Source organism: Ochotona princeps, chromosome 29, assembly GCF_030435755.1.
Source record: "Ochotona princeps isolate mOchPri1 chromosome 29, mOchPri1.hap1, whole genome shotgun sequence".
NCBI classification, from domain to species: Eukaryota; Metazoa; Chordata; class Mammalia; order Lagomorpha; family Ochotonidae; genus Ochotona; species Ochotona princeps.
Genome location: NC_080860.1, coordinates 706,179 through 718,257, shown reverse-complemented (window position 1 = coordinate 718,257; position 12,079 = coordinate 706,179). Strand labels below are relative to the sequence as shown.

General features: G+C 61.6%; 1 protein-coding gene across 1 annotated transcript in view; it reads left to right on the top strand.

The window, feature by feature from the left end:
• Nucleotides 1-12,079, top strand: part of ADGRD1 (adhesion G protein-coupled receptor D1) — a 49,655-nt gene that overhangs the window by 35,197 nt on the left and 2,379 nt on the right. Inside the window, exons 17-23 of the mRNA XM_058657001.1 lie at nucleotides 1,166-1,269; nucleotides 1,931-2,042; nucleotides 3,312-3,465; nucleotides 6,475-6,541; nucleotides 7,804-7,870; nucleotides 9,098-9,189; nucleotides 11,912-12,038. Coding sequence (XP_058512984.1) covers nucleotides 1,166-1,269; nucleotides 1,931-2,042; nucleotides 3,312-3,465; nucleotides 6,475-6,541; nucleotides 7,804-7,870; nucleotides 9,098-9,189; nucleotides 11,912-12,038 — 723 coding nt within the window. The remainder of the gene's footprint in view (nucleotides 1-1,165; nucleotides 1,270-1,930; nucleotides 2,043-3,311; nucleotides 3,466-6,474; nucleotides 6,542-7,803; nucleotides 7,871-9,097; nucleotides 9,190-11,911; nucleotides 12,039-12,079) is intronic.

Genomic DNA, 12,079 nt, shown 5'->3' with positions numbered 1-12,079 from the left:
CACAGCCTCTGATATGATCCCTGTACCACCAGGCCCTGGGGAGCTGGGCAGCCCCTTCACTGCCAGGCCTGTCCTGGGGCCAATGGGCAGCTTTGACGCCTCTCCCCGTCCCCGGGGGCAGGGTTCTGGTGTCCTGGCTGAGGAAGCCCTTGTTCTGTGGTCCCCATGTGTGTGGCTGTCCCTGGTGCAGGGGCCACACTGGGCAGTGGAAGCAGGTGTCTCGGGCCTGTAGAAGTGTGGAGCCTGCTGGATCAGGGGCCAGGGTGCAGTGCAGAGGGGCTGCCGATGAGCTGTGGCATGTGTCACAGTTGTCGCTTGTCTGCGTCTGCCCAGCCTCTGCCCTCAGTGGGGGTGAGAGCTGTGGCACGGTGGACACTGGGGGATGCCCCGGCACACCTGCTGCTCAGACCCAACTCCCTGCTGATGTGCCTGGGAAGGCGGCAGGGGGGGGGCCTGCTTCAGTCTGGCACAGTCCAGTGGGCATTTGGGCAGTGAGTCAGTGGATGGAAGTCTCCCTTCCCTTCTGCCTGCTAACCCTCCTCTCTCTCCTCTCTGCTGTTTGGCCTCTCAAATAGATAGACACTTCTTTAAAAACAGTGCTAGTCTTTGGAGCAGGCAGTTGTCAGTGCACACGCTCTGGGAGGTGGTGCCCAAATCTTACCTGTGCCAGTTAGTGTCAAAGGTCTTCATGTGTGCCCCCATGGGCACTACCTCACTGCAGGGGAGCTATAGGCACTCACCTGGCACGTGGGACCCTGCTCAGGGCTCTCCTGGCATGTGGGGCCCCGCTCAGAGCTCACCTGGTATGTGGGACCCTGTTCAGGGCTAACCTGGCATGTGGGACCATGTTCAGAGCTCCCCTGGCATGTGGGGCCCCGCTGAGTTCAGTGGGACCCTGTTCAGAATGCCTTGGAGGTGTGGGTTCTTGTGAGGCGACCTGTAAGCCTGGCATGCAGCCCCTTGCCTGTCATGGGTGGCGACACACACGTCCCAGGTCATCGGTTCTGATGCCATTAAGCTGGACCTTAAACCTGGGCACCGCCTGGGCAGAACATGTGCTGGGGCAGACACAGGACAGCGCGAGCATGGCAGGAGGACACCTGCTTGGCTTGGGGTGGCAGCTCTGCCATGCAGCCACCCATCCGGCCTCTCTCTGCTCCCGCAGCTCGCACATGGACACCAGGTGGCGCTGTCGTCCATCAGCTACGTGGGCTGCTCTCTGTCGGTGCTCTGCCTGGCCGCCACGCTGGTCACCTTTGCCGTGCTGTCGTGAGTCACTCTCCGCCTCTGTGTCCTGGGGGCATCTGGTGGCTTTGGGCAGCTCCCAGCATCCTCTGCCTCAGCCTGGCCTCCCTCGAGGGCGCATGCCCACCAACAGGCTGTAGGCAGCTGGTAGCTTAGGTGAGAAAAGGGTGCCTTGGGTTAGGGCCAGCCTGGACAGGCCTGGGGAGGCCCCTGCCCAACCACCTGAATGTTCTGGAAGGGTCTGAACCAGGCTAGTGCAGGAGCACAGGCCCTAAGCTGCCTCTGCCCCAGGCTGGGATGTTCCTGCTGGGGGCAGATGGGGGCATGTTGGTGTGGGACCAGACATCAGCCAGGGAACAAAGCATGAGCCAGTGTCGTCACCTTAGCTGTGCAGGCAGCAGTGCAGGGAGCCAGGGACGTGGGCACTGCCTGGGCCGGACGCTTGCTCAGGGATGCCTGGATTGGGGGTGGAGGGATGCAGGAGTGGCTGGCATGGGGGTGTGGTGGGGAGAGAAGACAGGCGTGTGGTAGCCGCTCCTGGAGCGGTGGTAGCTGGTGGTGGCCAGGCTGAGGCAGAGGGTGCTGGGAGCTGGTGGTGGCGTCTGGAGGAACAGAGGCCGTAGCAGGGACAGGAGCTCAGTAGGCCGAGGCCGAGCCAGCAGCAGCCGCCCCCCTCTTTGCCCAGCTCTGTCAGCACCATGCGGAACCAGCGCTACCACATCCATGCCAACCTGTCCCTCGCGGTGCTGCTGGCCCAGATCCTGCTGCTGATCAGCTTCTGCCTCGAGCCGGGCACGGTGAGTGGGCACCCGCCCCTCTGATGTCACCCTGCAGCCCCCTCTTCTGGTGAGGTCTTCAGCTCAGAACTCAGACCCCATCCGCCCGGGATGAGAGGGGTGTCTGTCCCAAGCCAGCAGAGCTACGAGGGTGCTGCTGGCTGGCTCACACGTGGGAGTGACTGTGTGTACATGTCACACATACATGTATTTCTGCATGCGTGTGTCGAGAGCCTGCGCCCTCCTGGCCAGGGGATGGAGTCCCAGGGCTCTGGGGACATGGCCAGGGTGACAGCTGTGGCAGGGCACACCAGGACTGCTGCCATTGTACCCCAGCCCTGTGTGCACGCTGAACACACACTCAGCTCAGACCCAGCACCTCTGCCAGGCAGGAACTGCCCAGCAGAGGGCACCCACTGTGTCCTGCAGCTGCAGCCCTTGCTCCAGTGGGAGCCGTCCGGCGGGCATCTCCACCCGCAGGACAGAAGCTCTGGCAGGACATGGAGGACTGTTAGGTGTGACGCTGGCACTGCCCATGCTGAGGAGTGAGATGCTGCAGCCCTGGCGGGGGATGACAGCTCCCTCCCACAGCCCTGTCCAAACTCCCCGGGATGGATTAAGCTCTGCCACACATGACCATCACGGTCTCCCCAGTCTGGGAGGAAGGGGGCAGCCAGTCCTAGCAGGTGCAGGACCAACAGTATGGCCATGGCCAAGGCTGTGTCCCGAGAGTCAGATGAGCAGGGGCGTGGTGTCAGTCCCCTGGGCCGACTCTGGATTGGCACACAGAGGGATGCAGCTGTTCTCAGCCCCCATTCCCTGGACTTTCTGGGGGTGCAGGTAGGCCCTGGGGGTTCCTCCTGTGACTCAGGGACCACAGAGTGACCAAGACTCCCGGGGACCCTGAGAGTCTGACTCCCCAGCAAGACCAGGAGGCCACAGGCTGGGGGACACCCTGACAGGGAGGCTGTGGGCTGGGGACACCCTGACAGGCAGGCTGCAGGCCAGTGGACACCCCACAGGGAGGCCGCAGGCCAGTGGACACCCCAACAGGGAGGCTGCAGGCCAGTGGACACCCCACAGGGAGGCTGCAGGCCAGTGGACACCCTGACAGGGAGGCTGTGGGCTGGGGACACCCCACAGGGAGGCTGCGGCCAGTGGACACCCTGACAGGCAGGCTGCAGGCCAGTGGACACCCCACAGGCAGGCTGCAGGCCAGTGGACACCCCACAGGCAGGCCGCCCCCTGTGCCCGTGGTGGGAGCCTCACCTGTGTCTGCCCTGCCTCCAGGTGCCCTGCCAGGTGCTGGCCGTGCTGCTCCATTACTTCTTCCTGAGTGTGTTCGCCTGGATGCTGGTGGAGGGGCTCCACCTCTACAGCCTGGTGGTCAAGGCCTTCGGGTCGGAGGACAGCAAACACCTGTACTACTACGGGATCGGCTGGGGTAGGCGGTCTGGGGAGGAGAGGGGCGGGAAGTCCAGCTGGCTTTGTCTCCGCTGAGCTCAGTGCCTCCTAGAGGGGGGCTTCACTGGCCTGTTTGCTCTCTGGGGAACAGTTCCAATGTTCCAGGCTTGGCTGGTCAATTTGGTGATCTTTTCAAGAAACCCATTTTATCGATTTTCCCTGTTTTCGTAAGTCCGTTTCATCAGCTTCTGCCTCAAGGTTTTTTGTGATTCCCTCTCTTCCCTCGTGCCTGTCTTCTCCTGGGCCGAGGGGAAGGGGTGCGTTGTGGAGCTCAGGTCTGTGGCCCTGGTGAGTGTGCGTTTCCCCTGCGCCGTATCAGCTGCGTTTCCTGTTCGTGTTTTCATTTCCATCTGTCCCCACGTGTTTTATAACTTCTCCTCTGATCCAGTTACCATGTATTTGTGTTTCTCACTTTTTTCAGTACTGGTTTCTAATGTCATTCTGAAGTGTGCAGATAACATGTGGTGTGGGATTTCCATCCTTTTCAATGTCCTCATGTTTGTTTCTGCGTAAGGAAGTGATCTTTCTGGAGAACACCTCACTTGCGCCTCCAGAAGGTCTCACGTTGTGCCGTGGCTGTGTGCACTGCACTGCAGGTGCCATTGGAGCCGCGCTGACACGCCATAGTGTTCAGGCTTCCCGTCCCCCGGCTACCCGGACAGGCGGGCGTCGCGGTCAGCACCGGCTGCCTGGCCAGCTGTTCTGTCCCGGACAGGCGGGCGTCGCGGTCAGCACCAGCTGAACTGCTCTTCTCGCTTGGTTTGGCTGATTTTTTTTTTTTTTGGTCATGTCTTTGGGACCTTTGTGTTGGGCTCACAAACATTTATACTTCTGTCTTCCTATTGAATTGACATTTTAAACAGATTTGTCTTATTTGAAAGAGTTACTGAGAGAGGAGGAGAGACAGATCTTGAATCTGTTGATTCATTCCCCAATGCCTGTGACAGCCAGAGCTAGCTGGTCTGAAGCCAAGCTCCTGGAATTCCTTCCGGGTCTCCCGCGTGGGTGCAGGGCCCGGGCACACGGGCCACAAGCAGGGAGTCAGATGGGAAGTGCAGCAGCAGGGACCCGAGCCGGTGTCCATGCAGAGGTGCCGGTGCCGCAGGTGGAGGCTTAGCATGCGGCACCACAGTAGCAGCGCCTTTGAGTGCCATCATCCCTCCGGTTCCTTGGCTGTCCTCCCTCACTGCCTTCTGCTTGGCTCAGTCTCTTTCACGAGCCTTGGACTGCGAGAGGTGTTGCTTGCTTGGTCCTTATCCTGACATGTCTGCATGTCTCCGTGTTCATGCTAGCTGGAACCTGTGGAACTTCCCACCGGGGCGTGGGGGGCTTCCCACCACGATCTCCCACTTTCTCCTCTCTTCCCGAGACGTTGGCGGGCTGCCTGGCGCCCCACATCTCCCTGACACGGTGACCCTGTTTCCTTCCCTCCTGCTCTCCAGACTGTTCAGGAGTTCTCATGGCAGTTCAGGTCAGTGGTGGAACCCGCCTCCTGCATTTTTCATTCTGGTCATTGTACTTTCAACTCCAGAATTTCTGTGGTTTTTTTGTTTGTTTGTTTCATTTCTGTCTGCTTGTTCTCTGGATGAGACACTATGCATTCGTTTGCTTCCTAAAGGGTGTTTTGTTCAGCTTTTCTGAGACAGTTAGGAGTGCTTTGGTCTTCCTGGTGAGGCTGACTCGGGGCCTGAACCAGGCTGCGTGCATTGCTCTCCAGCGTCTTCAGTGGGGAGGCGATGCCTGCTGACGTCACACAGTCTAGCTGAGCACTCGCTGTTCCGTGTGGGCTGACATGCTCCCCGGGGAGGAGTTCCCCAGGCACGCTCCACCTGGATTTGGTTTGCACAGTCCTGCTCATGAAAGGAGTGTGCTAAATGCGTGCCTCTGGGGCTCTGGGTTGGCAGCTGCAATTCACTGGCGGACAAAGCAGAGATAAATGTGTTTCTCCAGACCTCCTTGGGGAGACTGGAGGCTGGGGGTACAGGGAGCCCCTGTGCTTGCCATGGGCACCCTGAGGCGCCCAGGCTGCTGCACCTCTGTCCTGCCTGACCCGGCCGTCCACCTGTGCAGGGAGCTGCATCCAGCGAGCCGTGCCCCTCCCGCCCTGCCTGCCACTCATAAAGGACACGTCACCTCTGATCTGAGTCCATTTAAAGGACTCCAAGATGACACACGGTCAGTCATGGGCACGTGACGAATCTCCTTAGGACAGTCACACACACGGCAGGCAGGAGGGGTGGAAAGTGTGGTCACCAGAGAGAAACCTGGTCGGCCAGGTTGCCTGTGGCAGGGCGTGTGTGTGTGTGTGTCCAGCTGTTCAGCTGTCTGCGCACGTGTTTCAGTGGCCAGCCGTGTGTCTCAGCACTTGTAACGGCATGTGTGTGTGGCATAATCCGTTCCACTCCAGCCCAGAGGCTGTCTTACTTGATTTGCACAGCACTGGGGGAGAGAATGAATGAGCTGCCAGTATTTTGAAGATTGAAATGACAAAGTTCTTTTGACAACTGAGGCGGCTTGGGCAAAACCACAGGACCTGTGTGGTTTCTGACGTGATGCACGCGTCCTAAAGTCCCTGCGAGGGCTGGGCGGCCTCCATTCATCTTCCTGTCAGCTCGCCCCACTTAATCTCACCAGGGCTGTGTCCCCTGGTGGGCTGGTGCTGGCCGCCAGCCCAGGTAGGGCAGGCAGAGCGGGCTGGGCCCTTAGCTGGAGGCAGGCCATGCTGTGGGCAGATCCTCCTGGAGGCTCCTGCCTGGGAACAGCAGCTGGGCGCCACCATCCCTGGGCTCAGATGCCGGGGAGTGCTGGCTGGCACTTCAAGAGACAGGGAAGTTCTCACCTTCGCTCTGGCTTGTCTCGGTCAGCCTGCAGCGCAGAGCTGCCCCCTCAGCCCCGGGAGGCCTGACAGCATGAACCTGTAGTTCTCCCTCCGTCTGGTATGAGGTGAGTTAAGGGGTGCGAGGAAGTAACCGAGGCTGTCTGTCCCCAGGAGCCCCTCTTCTCATCTGTGTCATCTCTGTGCCGTCTGCCAGGGACAGTTACGGAACAAGTGGCAAGTGAGTGAAGGTGCCTGCATCCTGGGCACCCCGGGCTCCGCATGGGCTGGCCGCTCTAACCCCGGGCTCCGCATGGGCTGGCCGCTCTAACCCTGCCTGGCTCCGCATGGGCTGGCCGCTCTAACCCTGGCCTGGCACTTAGCAGAGTGCCATGAGAACTGTCACCAGTTGTGCCCCAGGCCCTCCCCAGAAGGCAAGGCAGCTGGCAGGGGGTTTTTCACCTGTGAGGTTGTCCTGTGGAGTGACTTTTGCCCTTGCTGGGGTGGCCAGCAGGTGTACGGTACCCAGTAGGTGAGTGAACATGTGCATGTCGGATGCGTCCCTTGCAGGTGGGCCTTGAGTGCCCACTGCTTGGGCAGCAGATGGAAACTTGTAATGTCTGAGGCCTGACCCTGCAGCTGATGGGGCCAGGAGCAGCACTTCTGTTGCTGGGGAAGCTGGTGTGAGCTCCAGCCAGGCTGGGATGCCCACAAGTGGGGTGTGGGCAGAAGGAGTGTCTGAGCAGAGGGGAGGCCAAGGTCTCCTGGACAAACGCGCAGCTTGGCAGCACGGTGGCACAGCTGTCTGGGCAGAGGTGCTGTGGAGAGTAGAGAGACACAGCCGTCATCCATGCCTCCCCCTGCCGGCTGCTTGCAGAGGTCGGGGCTGCACTAAGGGAGAGTACCCTGAGCCCCTGGGCGTGCTTTGTGCTGGATGCTCCCTGGAGCCCACGGGCCGGAGGCTGCATGCGTTGTGTGTCTCAGCCGTGTCGGAAGCCGCTCTCCTGCCTGTGTGTCCATAGCCAGGCCGCCTAGCCGGGATCCAGGATGGGCAGCCGGAAGCCCTCTGCCCACTTCTGCACCTGGCCACCCCATCTCCAGGGGCCCGGGTTTGACAGCTGCTCCTGGCCCTGCGCAGGGAGTGCAGAGGCCAAGGGGTCACTCCAGTGCCAGGGTAGACCACGTCCAGCCAGTGATCAGGACAGCATGTCCCGAAGAGATTTGGGCTCCGCCAGCACGGCCAGCTCCAGGAGTGTGGACTTTGAGGGCGCCGGCTCCTGCCTGGGGCTCAGGGTCCCAAGCCAAGGCCAGTCACCTGTTTTTCAGCTGCTTGGGACTCAGGCCAGACTTGAGGGTGCAGCCCCCCTGGGGCATCCTTCCCAACGGAACAGGGAGAGTGTCAGGGAAGAGTGCCTATTGGGCTTGGTTAGGGCTGTGCCCTGGGGTAGAGGGCACGCCGTGAGGCTGGTCAGGGGCAGGTAACAGCTCTGCCTCTCTCCACAGCTGCTGGCTGTCCCTGGGGAGTGGTGCCATCTGGTCCTTTGTGGCTCCTGCCCTGCTGGTCATCGTGGTATGTTCCCCACCCAGGGACTCCCTGGCCAGGGGAGGAGGGCCTGTTGTGAGCATGCTGGGCACCCTGCTTCTCTGGGTATTCAGAGGGCCTCAGCGAGACTGGCCCGGGCTGCATCAGGGCAGGGCCATCCCCAGCCATTCCCGGGCCATCTCCAGGCCATGTTAGGGGCAGGACCATCCCTGGGCCATCCCTGGCCATCCCTGGCCATCCGCAGCCATTCCCGGGCCATGTCGGGGACAGGACGATCCTTGGCCATCCCCAGGCCATCCCCCAGCCCAGTCTCTCCTGCTCCTGTGACAGTGCCAGGCCTGGGTACACCCAGGGGCTCTGAACAAACTCCCTGGTTATTTGCTTCCTGCTCTTGCAACGACAGGCTACCTGGGACAGGGGCCAGTGCCCAAGTGTCCCTTCTGTAAAGGTCTGAGGGACTGGCAGAGCCAGACCTGGCCCAGTGAGAGGGCTGCTGACCCTGCCACCTGGCTGGCAGGAGCTGTGGAGATGAGATGTGTCAGCCGGCATCTAGGTGACGGGGGCGTCCTAGACGACCCCAGGGAATGCTGTCCTGGTGAAGGCCTCACAGGCAGATCACAGTTGGTAGGGCCAGCCAGGGGTCGCTGGGCACCAGCAGGCCTATAGGCTGAGCATCCGTGCTTGCCTGTGTCCGGCCTCTTGCCTGGAACTGACAGTGAGCCGTAAGTGACAGGAGGGCCCTGGCCAGGTGCGGGCTGGATCAGCAGTGGACTCTGGACCAGAGAGGCCATCTGGCCCACTCCTGCGCAGGACCCTGGAGGGGCCACAGGGCTCTGGGGTCTCTACCAGGAGTCCCCACCAGGAGGACCCCATGGGTCCCGAGGGCTGCCCTCAGCAAGGCGGGCTTTGGCAGTCCCCACTGCTGTGGTTTCTGGGGTCCCATGGGCAGGAATTGAGACCGCACTGGGCGGGGCCGGTGGGCGGGGCCGGTGGGCGGGGCCCTTGAACTGCTAACAGCTTTCACTGGGGTGCGGGTATCCTTCTGTTACCACGTGGAGCCGGTCCCTGAGGGCTGGGCCAGGGTCCCGCAGAGGGGGCAGGAGGAGGAGGAGGCGAGATGTGTGTCCTTCCACTTCATCTGAGATTCCCACTCAGGAGAACCAGTGTCCCCGCCGTCTTCTCCGGGGACAAACCAGGAGCGTCAGTGGTGTCACTGAACGGGCCAGCCCACTCACAGCCTCTGCTTCTCCCCAGGTCAACGTTGGCATCCTTGTCGCAGTCACAAGGGTCATCTCGCAGATCAGTTCTGACAACTACAAGCTACATGGAGACCCCAGTTCCTTCAGGTACATTGTGGGAGCCATTAGTGGTGTTGGCCGCATGGGACACATGCCTCCTGTGGCCAGGAGCTGTCAGCGGGGCCGGCCACGCAGGGCCACATGCAAGCTGCAGGGAGGCATGTGCCTCCCGTGGCTATGACCAAGCCCTGACTTGCTCAACATCCTCAGGACCATGGCTCCTCCCCACTTAACTCCCTTAGGTCTGCGTGTCCCGGGACAAGGCCTGTCCAGCCTCAGGGACCCCACACAACAGGTGGTCTGTCCCCTCTAGAGTGAGCAGCTCCCTCGGAGCTCCCTGAGGTGCTCCAACTAGTCCACCAGGAGGGACAGGTGCTTGGGAGGAACCTTCCCCACAACCGGCTCCTCCACGGCTTCTCTGCCCCACCTGCATGAGAGCCCTGCTGAGAGCAAGTGACAGAAGTCCCAGCACACAGTGGTGTGGGCAGCAGGGACCCGAGGCACAGGTCACTGTGGGGCCCGCGGCCCAGGGGTGCCTGGCCTCACAGTAGCCACAGCAGACCACCGTGTCGTCTCCACCGTCACCCCACGTTGGCTCCTAGTGAGGTCATCTCTGAGCGCCTGGTGGGAGGCTGGGGACAGCAGAGGTTCTTGTCCATGGGCAGAGCTTCTTCCCCCCCACTTTTCTGGGTCCTGCACCTGACGCAAGATGCTACCACGGGCTGGGCCTTGTCCCCCTGCCTCCCCCCAGCCCGGCAGAAGGCCACAGCCTCCCAGTCTCCCTGGCCCTGAGCTGATGGGGCATGGGGCAGTGTGCCCCGTGGATTTGTGACTCACAGCGCTCGGGGCTCTCTGGGTTACTTCAGTTCCAGTTTATCTTCTCTAATCCGGAAAGCAAGAACGGTAAACATGCCAGCAGCAAATCAATGAGATAATTATCCTGCAATGATCTCCAAACACCATAGATTCACTTGACAAGCGTGCCAGCCCTCCCAGCTCTGTCAGTCCCTGGAGTCCTTGGCAGCTGCGTCCTTGGACATAACAGGACTGTTGGGGTCAGTGGTGCTCCCCACCCCACTGAGCCCTCACTCCTGTCCCCTGCACCTGTGGGTCATGCCTCTCCCTGCCCCCACGCCTGCGCATTGCCAGCCCCAGGTCTACTGCTCCTTCACCCTCTCCTCTCATTGGAGCCCAGGTCACCAAGGGATGAACAGGCTGGCACTCGGCAGTGTCGTGAGGGCCAAGAGGACATGCACCTGCTGAGAGCAGGGCTGAATCTGTGTGGGGCACTGCCCATGGTGCCCTCCAGGGCTGCAGGTGACAGCCAGGAGATGGTGTCCCCTGGACAGGCTCTGGAGGGTCTCCCCTTGGAGTGTCCTGCCCCTAGAGGCCCTTTCTCCCAGTGCAGCTGTAGGGCCCCTGGGCTCACCAGGAGGCAGGCCTCTGAACAGCTTGTGATCTGGGGAGTGAGTGAGAGATGCCAACCTGGCACGGCTCCTCTGGGCAGCTGAAACTCGAGAGCTTCTCTGCTCTGGCCAGCTCTGCCCAGGGCTCTGCAGACCTCAGGCCCCTGGACATCCATTTCCAAGCATCCCCAGGCTAGTGGGCTGGCGGGTTCTGCTGTCCCGTGGCACTTCCAGCCAGCATTGCTGAGGGCTGGACTGGGTGGTCCGCCCAGGAGACCACAGCCAGCCTGCCTCCTATGGCTCCCGCCTCTCCCGCCCCTGGGGGCTCTGCCTCCTCTGGGAAATGGGCTCAGCACACAATATGATGCTTCCTGCTTGTGCCTGGGAGAGGGGGGCACGCCCAGGAATCGGCTGGCACACATCGCGTGGTAGACTGACGTGGTCCATCCGTCAGGGTTGCAGGTCAGATTGGCGCTGCGAGCTAGGTGCAGGGCAACTCCCACCAAGGAAGCTCACCTCAAGGCGTGTAGCATGCAAAGATGCAGGCTGAGCCACGAGGGCCCATTGGTGGCTGCCCTCCAGGCAAGGCTGAGCCGTGGGGACCCACAGCCTGCCAGCCAAGGCCAAGCTATGGGGGCCCATTGGTGGCTGCCCGCCAGCCAAGGCCAAGCCATGGAGGCCCACTGGCTGCTGCCCGCCAGGCAAGGCCAAGCCATGGGGACCCACAGCCTGCCAGCCAAGACCAAGCCATGGGGGCCCATTGGTGGCTGCCCGCCAGGCAAGGCTGAGCCATGGGGACCCACAGCCCGCCAGCCAAGGCCAAGCCATGGGGGCCCACTGGCTGCTGCCCGCCAGCCAAGGCCAAGCTATGGGGGCTCATTGGTGGCTGCCCGCCAGGCAAGGCCAAGCCATGGGGGCCCACTGGCTGCTGCCCACCAGCCTTCCCTGTCTGGAAGCTTTCGTGCCCCAAGCCTTGTCACTCACTTCTCCTGTCAGGTTAGTTTTGGGGTACTGTGGGTCCCCTGCCCTGTTACTGCCTCCTTCTGCCCGGCTCCTCTTCCTGTTTCTGCCAACAGCTCAGATGTAACCCTGGGCCTGGGTCCCCAGCACGCTGGGGTGGGTGGTCTCAGTGCTTGTGCGCCACACACCTTCCTGAGCTGCTGTGGCCCCCCAGCCCCAAGCAGAGGCAGAAATGTGTCCCTAAGAGCCGTGATGTTAATGCAACTGGAGTGGGTGACTGGAAAGAACCATGTCCTGTTCCCAGCAGAGGCGGGGGTGTCTTCTCAGACACCTGGCATCTTGGCACAGACCTCACAGCCCCTGCCCACCTGCCGCTGCCTGGCTGATCAGTGCTCCTCTTCCAGGCTGACAGCCAAAGCTGTGGCCGTGCTGCTGCCCATCCTGGGCACCTCGTGGGTCTTCGGGGTGCTTGCCATTAACGAGCGGACTGTGGTCTTCCAGTACATGTTTGCTATCCTCAACTCACTGCAGGTAAGCTCTTCTAGGACTGTGTCGGCCCTTGGTCAGCAGGG